Below are 23,548 nucleotides of genomic sequence, written 5' to 3'. Positions count from 1 at the left end.
CAAGTGCACAGTTATTTGCCGAGAAAAAGGACAGAGATGGAAAAAATGGATACAATTTTAGTGTCGTCATCTTATATTATCTTTGCTACCTCCAAAACGAGACGATTTCAAGGGATGCATTTAGGAGAACTTTAATACTTGTACAGCACTATAGAAACCATGGACTAGGTAAGTAAACTGAGTCATCAATAAAGTATAAACGTGGTTTTAACAAGAAATTGTAGAAAACTCAAATAGAATATTTTCAATTATATATTTTATTGAAAAATAGTTAAATTAAAATATATACATTATTTTTAAAAAACCATAGTACTGGTAAAATACTGAAATTTTCATACAAGGATCATTGAAGTTTCGCTCATGCCTACCGAAGTGGCACCTTTCCTTTCCTAGACAAACATTTTGCTTAAGAGTAGGGCCTCTGGTGCCCTCTGGTGGAACTTCCTGAGATTGGGTGTCCAGAAAGGAACTCAGGCCCTACAGCTCAGCGCTGAGAGAACTGCGGCCTGTGACAGGCTGTGATCTGCAGCCTTTGCCCTCTGCCCGGGACAAAGGCAAACTGAGACCGTCTTTATCTCCTGGGGTAGGCGTTCCTCCCACGAACACTCAGCCAAGCTCACAGCAAAAATGCTGTCTTTTTTGTCATTGCCTTCTTAAAAAAAACAAAAACAAAAAACCCCAAACCCTGTCATTATAAATGGGAGAAATAATGTGGGAAAGTCTGTAAGTAATTCAGATTATAATCCAGACCAAATCACACACCCAGCCCCAACCCCCCCCAAAAAAAACACACAGAAAAGGTTAACAGGACAGCAAAAATCATAAAGCTTAGGATGCAAAAAAAGCTGATCTTCACCTTACCTTTGTAACAGTGGATACCACTACTCTAGACAACTCTGTGCCTACAGTTTCTGGGAGAAGGTGACCTTCTCCTCACATTTCAGGAAGCAGACCTACTCCAGACGTGTGCCAGTCCTAAAAAGTAAACATCAGCAGAGTCTAAGTTCGTTCTCCAGGCTGAATACTTTGGACTTGAGGTTCTTCAGTTCTCCTTGTATCTTATGTGCTCGTCTGTTGCTGTCACGAACCTCATACAAGATGGCAAGATCCTGGTTTGCCCGGGTGTTAAGTGTTGCCTAGAGATTTGAAAAGAAGAAGAAGAAATGATTACGGCAGATGCCAGAGGAGAGAAACCAGTCATAAAGACCAGGCTCTGTTGGCTCCTTTTTATGAGTCTTTTAGTACATAGGATAGCTTCGATCCTTAGTTTAGTGACTAACTAAAAGAAGGGAAATATGGAGTAGAATTAAGGCACAAAAGGCATGAGACGCTTTGCTTTCCCACACGATAGTAAAGGAGCCTTGAGATCGAGGTCAGTCAGCAACTAACAGTGAGTAAAAAGAAGAGACCAATATAAACATTATTAGTAAATTTGCCGAACAATGAAAGAAAGCATCTCTTCTTTTCTGTCATTAACCTGCTTGTCACACAGTGATCATTCAGGGTGTGTGGATGACCGGTTCAACCTCTCTAAGGAGGCACTGAGGGCAACTCGGATTCTACACAAAGCCAGGTCTGACAGGAAAAATTGCTTTTTAACTCAGCTACTCACTTTCCCCATTTGTAAAACAGACACAGGGCCTCCCTGGTGGCGCAGTGGTTGAGAGTCCGCCTGCCGATGCAGGGGACACGGGTCCGTGCCCCGGTCTGGGAAGATCCCACATGCCGCTGAGCGGCTGGGCCCGTGAGCCATGGCCACTGGGCCTGCGCGTCCAGAGCCTGTGCTCCGCAACGGGAGAGGCCACAACAGTGAGAGGCCCACATACCGCAAAAAAAAAAAAAAAAAAAAAAAAAAAAAAAACAGACACAGTTCTTTGTTTCCTTTCGGCCGCGCCGTGCAGCTTGTGGATCTTAGTTCCCCGACCGGGTACTGAACCCCGGCCCTGGCAGTGAAAGCGCCGAGTACAAATCACTGGACCTCCAGGGAATCCCCACAGACACAGTTCTTTTAATCTACTCCTTGAGTTGGGCGGGATGAACATTTCTGCTGAGTTTAGCTGAGGTGGGGGTAGATGATGCCGTCATTCAATTACCTCAGTCTATGCTGTCCTCCCTCCGACACGCACTGTTTAAACTGATTTTTGTGGGGGTGAAAGGGTGGGGATGCGGCCCAGCTTTCCTGCGAGGGGCCCTCGTGCCCGTCTGCTCACCCGCACCCCTTTTCTCCCTCTTGGTAATTCAGGATCAATTACCTTATAGAGCATCTGCTCCAAGTCCTTCAGTTTTTGCTTGAGAGCCTTAATATCCGTCTTAAAGCCTTCTACTTCCAAGACACGTCGGTTCTCCAAGGCCTCGTAGCGTTTCGTCATGACCTGTAGACGCCTCCCCATCTTGTTGGTGCGATCCTAAACACAGGGACACAGGAGGGCATTGGTGGAGCTGAGGGAGCAGCCCCGCGCCAGCTGCACTGCCCACCCCGTCGCGAGTGCAGAGAACTTCACACCTTAAAGATCTCTCTCCTCACTCCCTCCTCCTCACGAATTTGGGCAAGTTGTTCTTCTAGGGAAATGCACTGCTCTTGGTACATGCTGGACAGCTTTTTCTCTTGTACTATCTTTTCCTTCAGGGACTGTAGGTCAAAAGGAAAAAGAAATTAATACTCTGTTCTGGAATTCAGACAACTCATGTAGCACTTAGGTAAAGAAAGGAAAAAACATCAACAACACTTAAAATACAAATGTTCCATTGAGCAGCCAGAATGATCTTGAAAAAACCCAAATCAGAAGTCACTTCCTTACACACAATCCTTCAAAGACATAGAAAAGCTGAGAACTGCATTTTCTCAGCAGGACCGGGAAGGCCCCACGTGAGGGCCGCCCACCGCCCACCTCCGTGCTCATTCCTCCACACCCACCACGACCTCCTCCCTCACACCGGCTCTTCCCCGTCTGCCTGATGCTCTTCCCTGAGGTCTGCTTGGCAAGCTCAGTCCCGTTTTTCAGGTCTCAGCAAAAACACCAGACTTAAGACGGTGTCCCTGTGCTTCTCTACAAAAGTACACCTCCAACAACAATATATAATCTTCATACAACCCTTTTATTCCTTAGTACCACTTCTTAATTTTTTTTTTAATTTAAATTTTTTTGGCCGCGCTATGTGGCTTGCGTGATCTCAGTTCCCCAACCAGGGACTGAACCAGGGCCAGGGCAGCAAGAGCCCAGAATCCTAACCACGGGCCACCAGGGAACTCCCAGTACCACTTTTTTATAACCCATCATTTTCTTGGTTATTTGTTAATGTTGCTGTTCTTTCTCACCCATTAGAATGTAATAGCTTGTTTACTGCCCCAGGGCCCAGCTCAGAGTAGGATTGCGACAAGTAATTGTTGAATGGATTTATCGATCAAGCCATACTTTAATTTTCTGAATCTGCAAACACTATAATGATGAGCTACTCTTTGAAACCTACTTCTTGAGGTTGCTGCTACAACAGCTTCCCGGACTGAATGGATCTTACTTGACAATTATTAGGTTCTTTGAAATTCTCTGAGTTCTTTCAACAATTCCAGAAAAAAAAAATCTGTAAAAGATAGAGGAAACTACCTTAATGTATTCATTTTGGTTGTAATGACTCTCATGAACTGGCCAAACTTTTCCAATTTTATCTTCTTTCTTCTTACACTGCACCCTGTATTGCTTAATCTTTGACATCAAATGATCCTTTTCAAGCATCCAGGACTTCTCCTTATTTTGGTTTTCAAATTTGAGTTGCAAAAAGTCTTTGGTGCTCTCATAGAGCAGTTCCTTGGTGTGATGGAGACTAGGAAAGAATGTACAAATGTGGACATGAAGATGCTTCTACAGCACATGTGACACAGTTATTCCAAACAAAGCAAAGACACAGGTCCTTTAAAGATGGCACAATATGTAAATTCTGTAAAATATTATTAGCAGTTTTAAAAACACGCTTCATCTGTTCACTGGCAATCTTACATATTTTATCGGACAAAGTATAATGCATCTACACTGGTTCACAGACTGGTCATTACAGATATTATCCCGAGCGCTGATTTCAGGTTATATAATTAGAAGGACTATAGAAATATTTACACACAGCCTAAGTATGGACTTTTCCCAGGCACCAGACTTTACAATAAAGAACTAAACCATGGTGTTCTGAATGAAGGTTAACACGAGTTCTAAAATGTCAAAACAGCTTTGCTTTTTTTTTTTTTTTTTTTTTTTGCGGTACGCGGGCTTCTCACTGCTGTGGCCTCTCCCGTTGCGGAGCACAGGCTCCGGACGTGCAGGCTCAGCGGCCATGGCTCACGGGCCCAGCCGCTCCGCGGCACGTGGGATCTTCCCAGACCGGGGCACGAACCCGCGTCCCCTGCATCGGCAGGCGGACTCGCAACCACTGCGCCACCAGGGAAGCCCTACAGCTTTGCTTTTTTCTGTGCTGTGCTCCACATGTAAGCTGCCCAGCATCAAATCCTGGCCTTTTTTCGAGATCAACTTCCTCTATGGAGGCACCTCAACAACTTCAGCCCACGCGGTCTCTCCATTCTCTGAAATTCCCCATCGCTTTAAATCTACGTCCCTGTGCTGTAATTTGACACTTGCTTAACCTTATTTATCATTTATTTTTGCCCCAATACCACTAGATCATCAAGGACAGTACCAACTACTGGATACACTCAGGTACTAAATAGATTCCTGCTGACTGAGATTTAGGAAAAGGCAAATGATGTTTCCATCTTCAAAAAAGAATATCCCTAAGAGTTAGAACTCATTAATATCAACAGCTAGAAAAATACTGTATCAAATGATCAAACTGCTTGCAAAGGGTATTAAATACCGTGAGGCAACCACTGCAGTTTTCCACTGAACAAATGTTGTCAGATGCACGTAGTTCTTTTCACGAGTAACACAGTACAGAGGTAAGGGGAAAATGATAACATAATGCCAGAAAGCTAACTGTCACCAGAGGAATATATATATTATATACAGAGAATACACATATATATCCTTATTTAGGTACGTGCACACGTGTATAAAGAGGGAGAAATTGATTCAGTTACCACAAGGACTGCTCTTGCTTTCAACAAGTTATTTTACTCTATCTTATGTTATGGTCTCAGTTACAAACTGGGAAAGCATGATCTTGTTAGCGTACAAATGGTTTGAAAGTGACACCTAAAGGGCAGCCATTAATAGCCTTGGATTTCACGCCATTCAATACTCTCAGGATGATGATGTAATGGAAAGAGCTGACTGTGTGCTTGGATACGCAGGTGACGCTAAACTAGGATGGTTATTAATAATCTGGAAGACAGATATCAAATTACAATTTACTATGACAATTTAAAAATACTGTTCCCTTAAAAACAATTAAAACCCAACAAAGAGTGGAGCTGCTATACTTAAGCACAAAATACCAAAAATAAAAACGGAGAAGTACCAGCCAAATGCAAACATGACACTATGTTAAAAGAAGCAGAGCCTGCCGAGGGCTGCGAGGCATCTACCTGCTCTGATCAGAGAGCTCACTTGAGTATCACCTCCAATTTTAGTGGCCACACTTTAAAATGGAGGAAGAGACACTAAAAGAAGTCTGAGAAGACAAATAAAAAACACAACAGGACGAAGAATGCAACGTGAAAAAATATTTTAAAATGTTGGAAGTTTAATGCAGGAAAGAGAAGGTAAGCTAAAGATCAGCAGGTGTTCAAGAATTATTTGTTATGCACACGGGGCAGGGCAGAGGCTACAGCAAGATCCTGGGAACAAAGACACAGTTACAACAGAAGGTGAAAAGGCCCACCACGCAGTCATGCTGGTCACCACGGGAAATGGGGGAGGAGACGCGTACCTCTGCTTGGGAAAGGCGTCAGAGAAGGGGTGACACTGCATAGCGAGGGGCCTGCTACACCGCAAGTGCTCTGTAAACAATGGTGTTACTAGTTTGACTGAAGAACGAGGTGAACTACAGCCCCAGAGGAGCAGAGACTGAGGGATGAGGCTCCTAAGGGCTGAGGCAGCAGGAATCCATCAGAAGATACACGCAGTGAGGAAGCCTGCAGAGCACAAGGGGACCAGTGCCGGGAAGCGCAGTTAGTTACTGCAACAATTTAAACAAGAACACAGCCTGGGCCAAGGTGGTAAGAAAAACAGGGCAGAGAATGGACCGGACAGGTTTCCCAGGCTCACACCTGACAGGGTCTGGAATTAGGGAACAGGAGAGCCAGGAGTCGAAGATCATCCTGAGGTTCCAAGCTTGGTAAACTAGGTGGATGTGACAGCATTAAACTAAATGGGGGGCTTCCCTGGTGACGCAGTGGTTAAGAATCCACCTGCCAATGCAAGGGACATGGGTTCCATCCCTGGCCCGGGAAGATCCCACATGCCGCGGAGCAACTAAGCCCATGCGCCACAACTACTGAGCCTGCGCTCTAGAGCCCGTGAGCCACAACTACTGAGCTCATGTGCCACAACTACTGAAGCCCGTGCGCCTAGAGCCCATGCTCTGCAACGAGAGAAGCCACTGCAATGAGAAGCCCCAATCGCCACAACTAGAGAAAGACCATGTGCAGCAATGAAGACCCAACGCAGCCAAAAATAAAATAAATAAAATAAAATAAATTACACACAAAAAAAAGAAACGGGAAAAGAATGAAGTAGCAGGTTTGAGGTGGGGGAGGGGCGCTCTTTGGGAAAGAGAAAGTTGAGTTTCAATCAGTAAATTTGAGGTGTTCAAACATATTTGCCTGAAGATGTCTTTACAGCCCAGCTCTGGCCACTGGAAGCAGACAGAAGGCTGAGGAGGGTTAGACAGGAGGGAAAGACAGGTGCTGAAGGAACCAAGGGAGACTAATTTCAAAGAGGGGGTGATCAGAGGGGCCAGACACATAGAAAGACACTCATTACAGCTGGGACTGTGCAGAGGTAACTGGTCACAGAAATTAAGAAATCAGTGATGACGTCAGAGAGGGCACACTTAGTAAAATGGGGGGACGAAAGCAGACTGCAGAAAGCGGGGGGGACAGGCAGGCAGGTCTGGGGCCAAACAGCAGGTTCAGATAGTTTCCATTTTCTTGTGCAGGTATGTTATACTGAGTCAGGTAACACGTCAGTGGAGAAAAGGACATTTCCTGACAATAAGATCAAGCTAAAACCCGCAAATGGGTTGGAGGGAGTGTGTGGAATCCCCCCAGCCCTTCAGGAGAAGCATCAGCATCAGCGCACCCAGGAGCCTGGAGAGAGGCGGGCGTCTGACAAGACACGTCCTCAGCGCCAGGACCCTGTGCTGCGAGCGGACACGACTGCCACCTTCTAAACCAGCGGGCAAACACCTTAAACCCACTGGGTGTGGTCTTCTTGAACACTCACTTTCTGGTGAGCTCTGCGACTCTCTCCCGATCCCTCTGCTGATGAGCCTGCACTTCCTCCATGCAGATCCGCCGCTCCTCCACGAGCCCTGCCACCTGCTCCTGCGAGAGCCTGCTGCGCTCCTCCAGCTGGGCCTGCAGCGCTTCCACCTGGACGGGCCAAAGGGGAGAGGTGTCCACTCCCGCCCTGCCCCACTCACTTCTCACCTCTAAGTGAGCCTTTCTCCAGAAAAATTTAAAAACAAAAACCCCACAAACAAAAGCACAGCAGCACAACAAACAGGAGAAAAACCTCAGCTGGACTCCCCTTCACTGTCTTACAAGTGGGCTTAGGCTAGACAAGAACAGACTCCGTCCACACCAAGCAAAACACCTACATCACACCAGGAAAGCTGGAAAAGCCAGTCTCCCCTACCTGGGACTCTCACCTTCTCACCATCTCCCTTTCTGGACTTTTAGGACCGTCTCCCTTTTAAGACTTCCTAGTTGCACAGAGAGAGAATGACTCGTTTCTTCACTGTTAAATTTAAAAAGTAGAGCAGAATGTGTATAATGTAATTTCCTTCTCTGAGTCTGGCTGTCACAACCCCAAATGGAGCTACTGGCCAAAGGTAGAAACAGTCATTTAAACCAATACGCCCCCTGATAAGGACAGGAACTTGAGTGCAACTAGATGAAAAATCATGGTGCAAGTGACATAGAGAGACCAGGTGGTTAGAGGATGACTTGCTACTTTGCTAGACTTTAGAACACATGCACCAGACAAATGGACTCATCCCCAAAGGTCAGTGTATCGGGACAGACAACTGCAGCTCTCTGTGTCCCAGCGCCAGCTGAAGGAGTTCTGACCATGATGGCTCTGTTGGGAGGACTCGGCCTACGAGCTGAACAAACTGCAGGTTCAGAAAAGCACTGCTAGAATGGTGGAATACAGGGTAACGCTTGTAACACAGAACCCTGTGAAATTAGGAACCTCAGCCTTCCAATCACATGACGTCTGGATGGACCATGTGGGCAAGGAGGCACTCGGCATATCTGGCGCCCGAGCCAGGCTGGTGGACAGAAATGGTTGTGGTCTGTACCTGTAGGATGAGGGTCTGCACGTCCCTCTGGTGCAGCTGGGCACTCTCCTCCTTCTGTCTTACTGCTGGTTTTCTCCTGCTGCCTTTAGAATCTAAAATAGAACATAAAAGTGAGGCAAGACCTTTACTTAGCTTTTCTTTCTGCTATTCAAGCATCAACATTACCTTTGCAGAGGAGTTTGGTTTCCTTTATCTGTAAGGGAAGGAAAGGAAGAAAAAGGACAACGTACAATAACTATAGTGCTAAACTGTTCAAAGAGGAATCTCTTAAGGGAACTCTGCTAGGATGTCATCTGGATAGTAATATTCATCTTTCTGAAGAATACACTACTCAATTTTCCTTTGGAGTTGTCTATTTTCTTTGTAAAATCTTATTTAATTAGAAAGGGTAATGAATAAAAGTACTAAATCCAAACATTTTAGTTAGAATGTATAACCTAATTTTCAATGGACAAGATGATTTTAAAAATAAGCAACACTAAAATTGCACTAAACATAATTTAATTCTTTAGATAATTCAAGAAGCTTATTTAGGGACTTCCCTGGTGGTCCAGTGGGTAAGACTCCGTGCTCCCAATGCAGGGGGACAGGGTTCAATCCCTGGTCAGGGAACTAGATCACAAGTGCATGCCACAACTAAGAAGCGTGCATGCCACAACTAAAGATCCTGCATACCGCAACTAAACATGCCACAGCAAAGATCCTGCGTGCCGCAACTAAGATCCGGCACAGCCAAAATAAATAAATAAACATTAAAAAAAAAAAGCTTTTTTTTTTTTTTTTTTTAAATTGAGGTATAGTTAATTTACAACATTAGTTTCAGGTGTACAACACAGTGATTCAAAATTTTTATAGATTATACTCCATTTATAGTTATTATGAAGTATTGGCTATATTCCCTGTGCTGTACAATATAGCCTTGTAGCTTATTTATTTTATACATAGTGGTTGGTACCCGTTAATCCCCTACCCCTATTTCACCTCTCCTCCCTTCCCTCTCCCGACTGGTAACCACTAGTTTGTTCTCTGTATCTGTGAGTCAGTTTCTGTTTTGTTATTCTCACTAGTTTGCTTTATTTTTTACCTTCCACATATAAGTGATAACATATGATATTTGTCTTTCTCTGTCTGACTTATTTCACTTAGCATAATGCCCTCTCAATCCATCCATGTTGCTGAAAATGGCAAGACTTCATTCCTTGCTATGGCTGAGTTGTATTCCACTGTGTATATATATACACCACATCTTCTTTATCTATTCATCTACTGATGAACACTTGGATTGCTTCCATATCTTGGCCATTATAAATAATACTGCTGTGAACATTGGGATGCACATATATTTTCAAATTAAAGTTTTCATTTTCTTTGTAAGAGAGTAGATCTTAAAACCTCCCATCAGGGCTTCCCTGGTGGTGCAGTGGTTGAGAGTCTGCCTGCCAATGCAGGGGACACGGGTTCGTGCCCCGGTCTGGGAAGATCCCACATGCCGCGGAGCGGCTGGGCCCGTGAGCCATGGCCGCTGAGCCTGCGCGTCCAGAGCCTGTGCTCCGCAGCGGGAGAGGCCACAACAGTGAGAGGCCCGCATACCGCAAAAAAAAAAAAAAAACCTCCCATCACACACACACAAAAAAGCTTGTAACCACATGTGTAGTGATGCACGTTAGCTAGACTTACTGTGGTGAACATTTTGTAATATATACAAATATCAAATTACTATGTTGTACACTTGAAACTAATGTTATATGTCAATTATATCTCAACTAAAAAAAAAGAAAAAGAAAGAAAATTGGGATTTCCATTAAAAAAAGAGAGAGAAGGACAAGGAGACTGAGGCTTAGAGAGGCTAATTAATAGTCTGTGATTCCAGAAGTTGTCCAAATCTGTTGTATGACTTATCACCATAAGCATGTTAATTATATATTTTTTATTCTACTTCATTAAAACATCATGGAAAGGTTTAAAAAACAAGGCAGCTCAGTAAGACCTCAAACCACCAGAGGCATCAGTACGAACATTCATTATCACTGTATGGTATGAAAAAGTTTCTAATTATTTGTACTGTGCTTTTTAACTCTGCATCAATAAGAATTTCTAATAATGTGGTTGGTACCTGCTCTGAAAGCTGAAGATTCATTCTGTTCACTTACTTCTACAGCTTGGATAGTCTTTTGGAGAATGCTGACCTGAAGAATAAAAAAAAAGAGAAAAAAAAAGGTACAGAAATAGCCTTCTTATAAATGCAATATTTCACTTTTTAGCTTTAGTTCTGCAGATTAAACATTATTCATAAATTAAATTGGTCAAAATTGATACAATCATATGAGGATGTCATGCATATGAGACACCATAGTGGACAAAGTAACAAATTGGATAAAACCCAGTGTTTTGAATATAAATTGGATAAAACCAGTGTTGGTGATATAAATGAAAAAATAAAACCTCAGGGTTATTTGGCAATATTGGCCAAAAAAAAAAAAGCAGCCTTTGACAAGGTCCTTTAGGAAAGTAACAGAAACACAGAAGTATGCATATAAAGATATGTATAAAAATTGCTCATTGAAGAACTGCTTACAGAAGTGAAAAAATGGAAATCTCAAATACACAAATATTTCTATATGAATGGAAAAAGAGCTTTATCTCTGGGGTACAGAATTATGGGAGACTGCCACTTTTATATTAGATTCCTGAAATATGTGTGTTGTTTTAACAAAGACCATGCATGAATTTTGTCATCAGTATAAACAAAGATTTAAAAAGAAACTAGTACCGAAACTTGTTCCCACACTAAGTCTGCTCCTGCTATTCTCTCTAATCTCATCCAAAACATCTTCTCCTCTGAGCTTTAGGTTTCCAAATGGTGAAATGGGGTAAACAATGTTACTTCCAAGGTTTTTGAAAAAAAAGAAAAAAAAATCACAAAGCTCTTTGTAATTAGAGAAAATGCTTTGAAAACTTAGGTAAATGTGAGACTACCATAGCTAATTCTCCTAGCTTCTTTAACAAGAACCAAAATTATTCTGATTATGGACCCCAGCTTGTATTTTGTAAAAGCCATGCCCACCCTGCTATACAAAGGATTACTTACTTTGTTGGGAGGCTCCTTATAAAAATAGGTCACTTCTCCAGTGTCTGTTCCCACAAGAGCCAAGAGATTCTGAATCTTTTTCTTGTCTTCTAGCTCCCTGCAATTCTCATAGAGAATAAGCAAACAGTGTCCAGAGTAAGTAAATTTTTGTTTAAAGGCTCTCTCTTCTGAGTTTTTTTTTTTTTTTTTTTTTTTTTGGTGGTGCCACTTGGCATGCAGGATTTTTAGTTCTCCGACCAGAGATTGAACTCATGCTCCCTTCAATGGAAGCGCAGAGTCTTAACCACTGGACTGCCAGGGAGGTCCCTCATTTATTTTTAAAGCAATGATAACCTCAAGCTAAAATTAAATAGGATTAACCCTCCTACACTGTTGGTGGGAATGTAAATTGGTACACACACTATGGACATCAGTATGGAGGTTCCTTAAAAAGCTAAAAATAGAATTACCATATGATCCAGCAATCCAACTCCTGGGCATATATCTGGAAAAGATGAAAACTATCTAATTTGAAAAGATACATGCACCCCAGTGTTCACAGTAGCACTATTTATTGAATATAATAGCCAAGACGTGGAAGCAACCTAAGTGTCCATCAACAGAGGAATGGATAAAGAAGATGTGGTACATATACACACATACACACATACACACACACACACACACACACACATATACACAATGGAATATTACTCAGCCATAAAAAAGAATGAAATAGGGCTTCCCTGGTGGCGCAGTGGTTGAGAGTCCGCCTGCCGATGCAGGGGACACGGGTTTGTGCCCCGGTCTGGGAAGATCCCACATGCCGCGGAGCGGCTGGGCCCGTGAGCCATGGCTGCTGAGCCTGCGCGTCCGGAGCCTGTGCTTCGCAACGGGAGAGGCCACAACAATGAGAGGCCCACATACCGCAAAAAAAAAAAAAAAAAAAAAAAAGAATGAAATAATGCCATTTGCAGCAACATGGATGGACCTAGAGATTATCATATGAAGTGAAATGAGTCAGACAGAAAAAGACAAATATCATACGATATCACTTATATGTGGAATCTAAAACAATTATGCAAATGAACTTATTTACAAAACAGAAATAGACTCATAGACATAGAAAACAGACTTACAGTTACCAAAGGGGAAGCAGTGGAGGGATAAATTAGGAGTTTGGGATTAACAGACACACACCACTATATATAAAATAGATAACCAACAAGGACCTACTGTATAGCACAGGGAACTCTAATCAGTATTCTGTAATAACATATAAGAATCTGAAAAATAGATGTATATGTATACACACATACATACATATAGATATACATATGTATAACTGAACTACTTTTCTGTACACCTGAAATACTGTCAATGAACTATACATCAATTAAAAAAAAAAGTCAGGGCTTCCCTGGTGGCGCAGTGGTTAAGAATCGCCTGCCAATGCAGGGGACACGGGTTCAAGCCCTGGTCCGGGAAGATCCCACATGCCGCGGAGCAACTAAGCCCTTGCGCCACAACGACTGAGCCTGTGCTCTAGAGCTTGCAAGTCACAACTATTGAGCTCGTGAGCCTAGAGCCCGTTCTCTGCAACAAGAGAAGCCACCGCAATGAGAAGCCCGTGCACCACAACAAAGAGTAGCTCCCGCTCGCCGCAACTAGAGAAAAGCCCACACACAGCAACGAAGACCCAAGGCAGCCAAAAATAAATTAAAAAAAGAAAAGGTCAACAGAGAGGAGTCAGCATCTGCAACAGGCTCCAAAAAATTAATTAACTAAATTAAATTAAATAGGATTTATCTAGACCTTACCTCTAAATCTTTTTGAATTTTATTTTTTTATACAGCAGGTTCTTATTAGTTATCTATTTTATACATATTAGTGTATATATGTCAATCCCATGGCAGTGACTGAGGCCTGCTGTAACTGAGTCGCAGTTCAACTTCTGCCCTCTCAGACGTCCCTTACTCCCTCACAGGTGGTTTATTCCTGAGAGCACTCCCCAACGCACCTCCTGCAAGCAAATCTCCACTGCAGAGTTTGTTTTCCAGAGAACCCAACCAAAGACAGTTGATACCAGAAATGGACCAAGGAAGCAAATTTTAAAATGACATTTCAGAGCCTGTGATACGATGTGTTACAGAACACAGTGTTCTTAGGAGCAAGACAGATGAGTGGTCAACAGGGTATAGCTTAAACAATTAAATAAAATTAAAGATGGGGGCCGTCCAGTGGTTAGGACTCCGCACTTCCACTGCAGGGGGCATGGGTTCCATCCCTGGTTGGGGAACTAAGATCCCACATGCTGCGCGGCACAGCCAAAAAAGAAAAAAAAAAATGGGGGGGGAGCTGGGGGCTGTATATTCTATACAAACTCACAACCTCTGACCCATTTTCCACACCTCTGCTAGTTTTAAGACCCAGAGACTGTTACCTAAAGGAGAAGCTGTATCTCCCAGGAAGTAAGACCTGGTGATACCACAGCAAGTGTACATTGTAATGATTCCCTCATTACCTCCAAGGGCTTATGCCATTTATTCAAGTAATTGTACACTGTGGGAAAGGAAATACCCAGACATTTCAAGGATTGCTGGATACAGAGTCTGAGCTGACTCTGACACCTGGTGACGTGAGCATTATCTAGGGCATTTGGGAACCATGCAATAAATGCAATTTTGGTCCAGGTCCAGCTCAAGCTCAAAGTGGGTCCACTGGATCCAGACCCAGTCAGTGGTCATTTCCCCCATCTCCAAATGTGTAATTGGAATGGACATAATTGGTAGTTGGCAAAGCCTCCAAATTGCTTTCTTTGTTTCTGTGCTAAAGCAAGTGGCAGCCTCTGAAACTGCACCCCCAACCCCAGCCACGATGGCAAATAAAGACCTAAAGGATGCAGAGGTGGAGGTCCCCATCAAATCCCCATCAATTCACAAGTATGACTCATGCAAAACCACACAGTAACAGTGGACTACTACCAAGTAGGTCCAATTCCAATGACTGTGCCAGATGTAGCAGAATTTTTGCTAGAGCAAATTAACTTGGTTTTAGGTACACAGCATGTGGCTGCTGATTAAGCAAACGTATTCCTTCCCATTCGTAACAGGACCAGAGCAGTTCTCATTCACGTGAGGTGAACAACAGTATACTTTTACAGGCTTTCCTAGGACCTCGTTCACTCTTCTGCTCTCTATCAAACTTGTCCAAAAGGACCCGGATCTGGCCATTCCACACATCATATCAGTTCACTGCTGAGATATCATATTAAATCAGACTGGATAGACAAGAAGTGGCGAGTGTGTTAGAACCTTACATGAGCTCTAAACGGTCAGAGGTAAACCCTACAAAGCACATCCGTGAAGTTTTAGGAGTCTGATCTAGGCTTGCCAGGATACTGGCAAGGACAAATTCCTGCATCTCACACCTACCACCACCAAGAAGGAAGCATAATGCAGGAAGAACTCCTCAGTTTCTGGAGACAACTTTTCCATACCTTGGAACATTACTCTGACCCATAAATCAGGTGACGTGGAAGGTGAGCTTTCAGTATGGCCCAGGGAAGTTCTGCATTAGGTCAAGGCTGAAACTATTAAGGAGATTAAATCAGTAATCAAAAACCTCCCAACAAAGAAAAACCCTCGACCTGATGGCTTCAGTGGTGAATTCAACTAAACATTTAAAGAAGGACTAACTCCAATCATTTTCAGACTTTTCCAGAAACTGAAGAAAAGGCGACACTTCCTAGCACTTCCTATGAAGCCAGCAGTGCCCTGATGCCAAAGCCAGACAAACATTACAGAACTACTACAGACCAATATCCCTTATGAACATTGATATAAAAATCCTCAACAAAATATTAGCAAACTGGTATTCAGCAGCATATTAAAAGGATTATACACCATGAGTAAGTGGAATTCATTCCTGGAATGCAAGCAAGCATGGTTCAACATATGAAAATCAATCAAAGTAATACAGCACATTAACAGAATGAAGGAAGAAAACATACCATCATCATCTGATACAGAAAACGCATCTGACAACATTCAACACCCTTTTGTGACAAAAACACTCAACAAATTAGGGATGGAAGGAAACAACCTCTGCACAATAAAAGCCACACATGAAAAAACCACAGCTAACATCATACTCAATGGTGAAAGACTGAAAATTCTCTTCTAAGACCAAGAACAAGACAAGGATGCCCATTTTACAACTTCTATTTAACAAAGTATTGGAAGTCCTAGCCAGAGCAAGTAGAGAAGAAAAAGAAAGAAAAGACACCCAAATTGGAAAGCAAGAAATAAAATTACCTTTGTTCACAGATGACACGATTTTATACATAGAAAACCCTAAGGGTTACACAAAAAACAAACAAGCAAAAAACTCTTGGAACTAGTAAGTGAATTCAGCAAAGGAGCATAACACAAATTCAACATGCATTTCTATACACTGCCAACAATCCGAAAAGGAAATTAAGAATTTGATATACAATAGCAGCAAAAAGAATAAAACATGCAGGAATTAACCAAGGAAGGGTAAGACTTACACACTGAAAACACTGTTGAAAGAAATGAAAGAATAAACAAATGGGAAGACATTCTGTGTCCATGGACTGGAAGATGTAACATTAAGATGTCAATATTACTCAGAGCAATCTATAGCTTCAGTGCAATTCCTATAAAAATCCCAACATTTTTTATAGAAATAGAAAAATCTACCCTAAAATTCATATGGAACCTCAGGGAACTCCAAATACTCAAAATAATCTTGAAAAAGAACAAAGGTGGAGGGCTCACACTGCTTGATTTCAAAACTTTAGTACAAAACTACAGTAATCAAAACAGTGTGCTACTCCAAACAACAACAAAGGGAATTCCCTGGCAATCCAGTGGTTACTACTCTGCACTTGCACTGCAGGGGGCACGGGTTTGATCCCTGGTCAGGGAACTAAGATCGTGCATGCCATGCAACGTGGCCAAAACAAAACAACACACACACATATACACAAACAAAACAGTGTGGTATTGGCATAATGACGGACAAACAGACCAACAAAATACAACAGAGAGCCCAGAAATAAGTCCTGCATAGATGGTCAAATGATTTTCAACTTTCAATGGGGAAAAAGTCTTTTCGACAAACGGTCCTGGGAAAACTAGGTATCCACGTGCAAAAGAATGAAGTTGGACCCTTACCTAATACATATACAAAAATTAACTCAAAATGGATCAAAAATCTAAATGTAAGATCGAAAACTATAAAACTCTGGGCTTCCCTGGTGGCGCAGTGGTTAAGAATCCGCCTGCCATTGCAGGGGACACAGGTTCGAGTCCTGGTCCGGGAAGATACCACACACCACGGGGCAGCTAAGCCCGTGTGCCACAACTACTGAGCCTGCACTCTAGAGCCGGTAAGCCACAACTACTGAGCCTGTGTGCCACAACTACTGAAGCCCACGCGCCTAGAGCCTGTGCTCCGCAACAAGAGAAGCCACTGCAATGAGAAGCCTGCGTACCGCAGCAAAGAGTAGCCCCCTCTCGCCACAACTAGAGAAAGCCTGTGTGCAGCCACGAAGACCCAACACAGCCAAAAATAAATAAATAAATAAATAAATTTTTTTTAAAAAGGAAAACAATTGCTGGTGTGCTTTAGAAGAAATTGGAACCCTTGTGCACTGCTGGTGGGAATGTAAAATGGTGCAGCCACTGTGGAAAACAGTATGCTGGTTCTTCAAAACAAATAATTAAACACAGAATTAGCATTTGATCTAACAATTCCACTTCTGGATAGGTACACAAAAGAACTGAAAGCAGGAACTTGAACAGGTATTTGTACACCCATGTCCAGAGCAGTGTTATTCACAACAGCTAGAATGTTCAAACAACTCACATGTCCATCAACACATGAATGGATAAACAAAATGTGGTGTATACATACAATGAAATATCATTTGGCCTTAAAAAGGAATGAAATTCTGACATATATGTTGTACAATGTGGATGAACCTTGAAAAGATTATGCTAAGTGAAATAAGCCAGACACAAAAGGACAAATACCATATGATTCCACTTATATGAGGCCTAGAATAGTCAAATACATAGAGACAGAAAATAGAATAGTGGTTACTAGGGGCTGGGGGAGGGGAAATGGGGAGTTAGGGTTTAGTGTTTGGGATGATGAAAAAGTTCTGGAGGTGGATGGTGGGTGGTATGGCTGCACGATGACGTGAATGTACTTACTGATATTGAACGCTACACTTAAAAATGATTAAAATGGTAAATTTTAGGTTAAGTATATTTTACCACAATAAAAAAAAAAAGTGCACTGTAGTGGATGCCATGGAACACTGCTCAGATGCCGCCTTCAGGACCAAGATGCCCATAACCCGGGAGCTGCCCTTGGCTGAAGGGGGCTGCCTCTCCCGAGCTTATCTCCCTGGTGGCAGCCTGCATGCAATGATTGACCACTCCCGGTGGGGTTGGCTAAGGCCTCTGTTACCTCGGTGGACTCTACCACAGTTCAAATTCTCCCTCAACCCAAATCCGCTCATAGCTGTCCTTCCTAAGAGCCTCCCTGCTAACCACCGTGCAGGCAAATCTCCATCTCAGAGCCTGTCCCCTGGGAATGCAACCTAAGAGAAGGACCACAGAGAAATGTATCTTGTTGAGTTTGATTTAGAAATATACCCCCAACAGTTCCCTTCTCTCACTTGGTACCTGATTCTCAGTCGGTCGTTTTCTGAGTAGAGGCGTAAGACATGCTCCCGCTCCTGGAAGAGGCAGACCTGCATGTCGCTTAGAGCTTTCTGCAGCTCAGCAATCTCGTCCTCCCTCTGCTGCAAATCCCATTCAAGTTTATGCTGGGGAAAAAGGTAGTTGAAAAGACACTGGGCTTCACAGGAGTATCTCTCGTTGGATGCGGCAGAGTCAGTTCATGTAGAAATGTTACAAAGTGGATGGTTTCAGTAATACAGGATCCAAATGACAACAACAGGCTGTGTACAGACAAGTTTAAAACTACAAAGTGAGCATGACGTTTGCATTCAACATCAGAGCTCTCACGGCTCCTTTTACAGACGAGAGAACCCAGGACACCACATGATCCACCAGTTCTAGTCACACTTTTAATGCTTTCTATGTAAGAAGCATTGTTATGAAATTCTGGAAAACAAAGATGAAAAGGTATGATTCCTGCCCACAGAGCTGAGGAACTGTGTGGGGAGACAGACATGCCAGCAATTAAAATGCAAGAATTATTTAATGGAGAAGCACACACGGTAAAATGGTAGAGGGAGGGAAGGTATGGCAGGAGAAGAATCTCTGGAGCGTGTTGGGGAAGTCAGAGTCCACCACCAGTAAGCTGAAGCCTGAAAGGAAGGCCGTTAGAGACAAGCAGAGGGCAGTGCTCTCGGGAAAGAGCGTGGTAAACCAGCACGAACCAGCAAAGAGCCGGAAATGCTTGGCCGACCACGAGGACCTCAGCATCACTGGAGTGGAAAGCGAGAGGCGGCCGGGGCGGTGTGGCGCTGGAGGCTGGGACCGTGGAAGGTGCTCAGGTGAGAGGAAACTGGAGTTTGAATAGTGCGGCAGCAGCAGCGATGAGGTGGCTGGAAGGGACTGAGCGACATTCAGGACGCAGAATCAATGGGTCTTAGCGAATGACTGAATGGAGGGCTGGGCAGAACTGCAGGCAATGACGCCAGTCACGAAGCCGCAGAATAAAGAAGACTGAAGAGAAGGGGTGAACGGAGGGAAATGGCAGCGGTCTGTGCGCACGCATGGGTGGGGAGAGGAAAAGGAGGTTCCTTCAGATACAGACACACCACCCTGGAGCTCAGGAGGAGAACGAGTCAGCACTAGTTACCTGGATGTCACAGTCCCATAGGCAGAACTACAATGCACGGATGAAACGAGATCGTTTACGGTGGAATTGGGAACAACTTCGGAGGACTAAGGAAGAAGAGCTGTTAACGGACACTGAGAACTGGTCGGGGGGGTGGGGACGGACACTGGGAAAGAAAAATGACACCGGAATCAAGAAGGGAGCAGAGTTTGGGGAAAGGAGACGTCGACAGTGACCAACACTGCAAAGGGCACAGAGAGATGAGGTAATTTTGGCAACAGGTCCTGGAGTCCACAGGTGGAGCAGCGAGGACAGGACCCCACCGCAGTCGAGGAGTCGCCGAGTGGGTGATGAAGTCAAACTATTCCGGAAGGGTGGCTGGGAAGGAAGGCGCCTCCCCGCTGAGAGAGTAGCTGGGGGTGCAGCTAGAGGGGTGCCTTTCTCTTTTGTTGGGAAAGACTTGAATCTGTCCATATACTGAGGAGGAAAAGCCAATGTCAGGCAAGAGGTTAAAAACAGAACACAAAGGGGAGTTCCCTGATGGCCTAATAGTTAAGACTTGGGGCTTTCACCGCCACGGCCTGGGTTCAATCCCTGGTCGGGGAACTGAGATCCTGAAAGCCGTGCAGCATGGCCAAAAAATAAATTAAAAAAAAAAAAACAGAACACAAAGAGGCGAGGTAGCAAAGCAGGGTTTCTCAGGAAGGAAAGGGGGGTGGGGAACAGAGAAAGTGCTGGATGGGTTCAGCTCACTGTGGTCCTGGATCAGTGAGGAGGAGGAGATGGATATGGACGCAGGTGACTGTGTGTGGATGGGCAGGAAGCTGGTGTTCCCTCTGTGAACTGGGAAGCAAGGCTGCCTGAGGAGGGAGGGAGCCTGCGGGCCGGAGGAGAGCAGTGAAGGCAGGGCACAGGCGTGCAGGGACGGGGAGGCGACCACTGATGGGTAAGAAAACTGCTGCGTGGTGACTGAGGATACAGATGATTTGTTTGCCATGAATTTATCCTGTAATGACCTGTGACCTTTCTAGGACAGTGGTTCTCAACTGGGGTGGTTTTGCCTATGCCTCCAGGAGAAATCTGGCAATGTCTGGAGGTATGTTGGACTGTCACAACTTGGGGGTGGGGTGGGCTACCGGTATCCAGCGAGTAGAGGCCCGGGATGCTGCTACACATCCTGCATGCACAGGGCAGTCCTCACAACAAAGAATCATCAGCCCTCACGTCGGTAAGGCCAAGGCTGAGAAGCCCTGCTCCAGGACACAGGTGGTCGAGGATGGGGTTAAGCCACAGGGAGGGCTTCTGCCGGGCAAGGGGCGCCGATGAGCAGGGCCGCGTGCAGGCAGCACAGCGACTAGACTACTGGAGAGAAGCCCATGCGCTTCGGGTTAGAAGCGGGACACGGTGGCCAGAAGCTGCCCTGCTGCCCCGAGCTCACCGAGAAGCCAGGAGCTGTGGAGGTGACACCGAAGCGAAGTCAGGTGTGAGGGAGAGAGAACCAGAGGTGCACAAGAGGCTGAGACAAAGAGTGAAGACTTTAGAGATGGAGCATTCTAGGGCATCGTGATCCAACGGAGCACCTAGAGGGTACGCAGCTCGGCTGGGGTGGAGGGGATCAAAAGAGGATGTTGAGGACTTTGCTGGTGGCGCAGTGGTTAAGAATCCGCCTGCCAAAGCAAGGGACGTGGGTTTGAGCCCTGGTCCGGGAAGATCCCACATGCCGCGGAGCAACTAAGCCCGTGTGCCACAACTACTAAGCCTGTGCTCTAGAGCCCGTGAGCCAGAACTACTGAAGCCCGTGAGCCTAGAGCCTGTGCTCCGCAACAAGAGAAGCCACCGCGATGAGAAGCCCACACACTGCAACGAAGACCCAACGCAGCCAAAAATAAATAAATAAATACATAAAGAGGACGTTGACACGTGTACTGTGACACCAGCTGGCACTCGAAGGCCTTCTCAGCAACGGACGGGCTCACTCAGAGGGCGCGAGGGTGCACCGGCTCCTCCTCACCTGCCCTTCGCAGGCCTCTCTGTACAGCTCCAGCTTCTTCAACAGGCCCTCGTTTTCTGCCTCACACTCAGACATCATCTTCTGGTAATATTCTAGAAGTTCCTGAGAAGGGCAGAGGACGGCCAGACGATCTTCCACTGAAGGCAAGGGAGTTGACTGCACGGAATCGGAGAAAGACACCCCCTTCCACCTGGTGGGGCCACTGAAGCCACCAGCAGCTTCATGCTTGGGGAGAGCCGTCAGCCTGCGTGAGATTAGGAAGGACACGTTCATAAACTGTCTGAACATTTATGAGATGTTACAATTTCTTAAATTAAAAATCAGGGTTTATGTCCTTAAAGTGCTTATAATTAAGGTGCTCACAAACCTTGAAAGTTTGATGTTACAGGTTCGTGAATAATCTTATGAACTGCTTTCCAGGTATTAAAGGTTTAAGGCTGGATTCAAAATACAAGTTAGAGAGTAAAATAATCATTAAAAAAAAAAAGGAATATCAACTAAGTAAGACCAGATAGTGACAGTCAGAAAATTTGATACTATAAGACATACAGCAATAGGAACACTTATATGCTGTTGATGGAGTGTAATTTGGTGAAACTACAGACAGTAAATTGGCACAATCTAGTAAAATTGCAATTTCTCTTGTCCGCACAGACATACAAGGTAACACATACAAAAATGTTCATAGTAACATTATTTGTGATAACAAAAACAGTAAAGCTTCCAACGTCTGTTTGATAGGATAGTAGATAAACTATGGTATATTCATACAGTGGAATATTCTCAAAGTTATAGAAACTATGAATTACAGATACATGTATGAATATGAATGAATTATCCAAATATTAAATGCAAAAATGTATGTAGATGCATATACAGACGATATTGCCATTTAAGATTAGAACATGCATAATGGAACAGTTTATTTTTAGGGGTAGATATATAAGTGGGAAAATTATTAAGGAAGGGCATGATAAAGATTCAGGATTAGAAAATACAGCCTAGTCAGTAACCACAGGACCAATCAGACCCTAGTGTCTAGCATCAAAGACTTGAATTACAGGGACCAAGACCAGCCAAGATCAAAGGCTAATCAAAGGCTGGACCAGAGGGTTTTTTTGTTTGTTTGCTTTTAGCAAACAAGAGACTTAAGCTGAAAACAATGAAAGTTAGAAAACAAATGATACAGAAGTGGAGAAATCCTCACGTGAGAATTAATCCACTTTGGCTAACTGCCTGCAATTTATTATACAACAACAAAATAGACCACAGAGTAGAGAAATTTTATACCAGAAGCCCAGAGCTGTAGTTAATGAGGGTTATGGGCAGCACTTTTAATAAGTGAGCACGTATAGGAAAGACATTAAAATCCACTTTCAGCTAGCATGAAGAACAAATATTTTCTCAATCATTAAAAGCTCACAACAGAAATATTACTGTACTTAGTTTCATGTTTTGAAAGGGTGTTGCCTTATAACTCTGGGATATAGGTTAATAGATAAACTAAGAGGTATTTCTGAGATTCTGCAAACCAGTGTGGCAGTGAGGATGAGGATGAGGCGTCATGCAGGTTGACACAGGGGCAGAGTCCAAAGTCCCCTGTGTTTGTCTATTGGTTGCTTCCTCTGTCACCCAAGGGTCCACTGGCACCGTATGAGGCCCACATAAAATGCCTGTATCCTTGTGTTAACATCTACTATGTCCTAGTTTTTAATCTAAATTCCACATAATTAGAGAAATGAGGTCTAATATAGTCCAAATCCAAAACTCTTCTAGTTCCTAAGCCAATGTGTACTAAGGTGACAGAAGTCTGGATTCTTTATTTCAACAACTCAAAAATAAGCAAATGTCTTACTTTCTGCAGACAGGGGATTGCATCGGGGTAAAGTTCATGCTGTCCTTTCCCACCTGTCAAATACACAAAAACTCAGAATGAGGGGTCAGGAACAGAAAAAAACCACAGGACGTACAGACAGGTCCCTCCCCACCAGCATCAGATGTGCTTCCGACAGCATCAGAATGTGATGTCTTATTTTTATTTTTTGTTTATTATTTTTTTTTGCCACACTGCTGGGCATGTGGGATCTTAGTTCCCTGACCAGGGATCGAACCCGTGCCCCCTGCATTGGAAGGTGGAGTCTTAGCCACTGGAC

At 44.0% G+C, this 23,548-nt stretch overlaps 1 protein-coding gene across 1 annotated transcript; it reads right to left on the bottom strand.

The window, feature by feature from the left end:
* Positions 1–989: 989 nt before the first annotated feature.
* On the bottom strand, positions 990–23,288 carry CCDC77 (coiled-coil domain containing 77; the record flags this gene model as incomplete). The annotated part of the gene is made up of 9 exons (XM_079715457.1): positions 990–1,136; positions 2,253–2,405; positions 2,504–2,629; positions 3,603–3,819; positions 7,389–7,537; positions 11,558–11,654; positions 18,259–18,401; positions 21,396–21,597; positions 23,251–23,288. 9 exons carry the CDS (start codon positions 23,286–23,288, stop codon positions 990–992), a joined length of 1,272 nt encoding a protein of 423 aa, XP_079571583.1.
* Positions 23,289–23,548: the final 260 nt, after the last annotated feature.

This window comes from Hyperoodon ampullatus (genome assembly GCF_949752795.1).
Source record: "Hyperoodon ampullatus genome assembly, chromosome: 11".
NCBI classification, from domain to species: domain Eukaryota; kingdom Metazoa; phylum Chordata; class Mammalia; order Artiodactyla; family Ziphiidae; genus Hyperoodon; species Hyperoodon ampullatus.
This window is presented reverse-complemented; position numbering and strand designations above follow the sequence as displayed.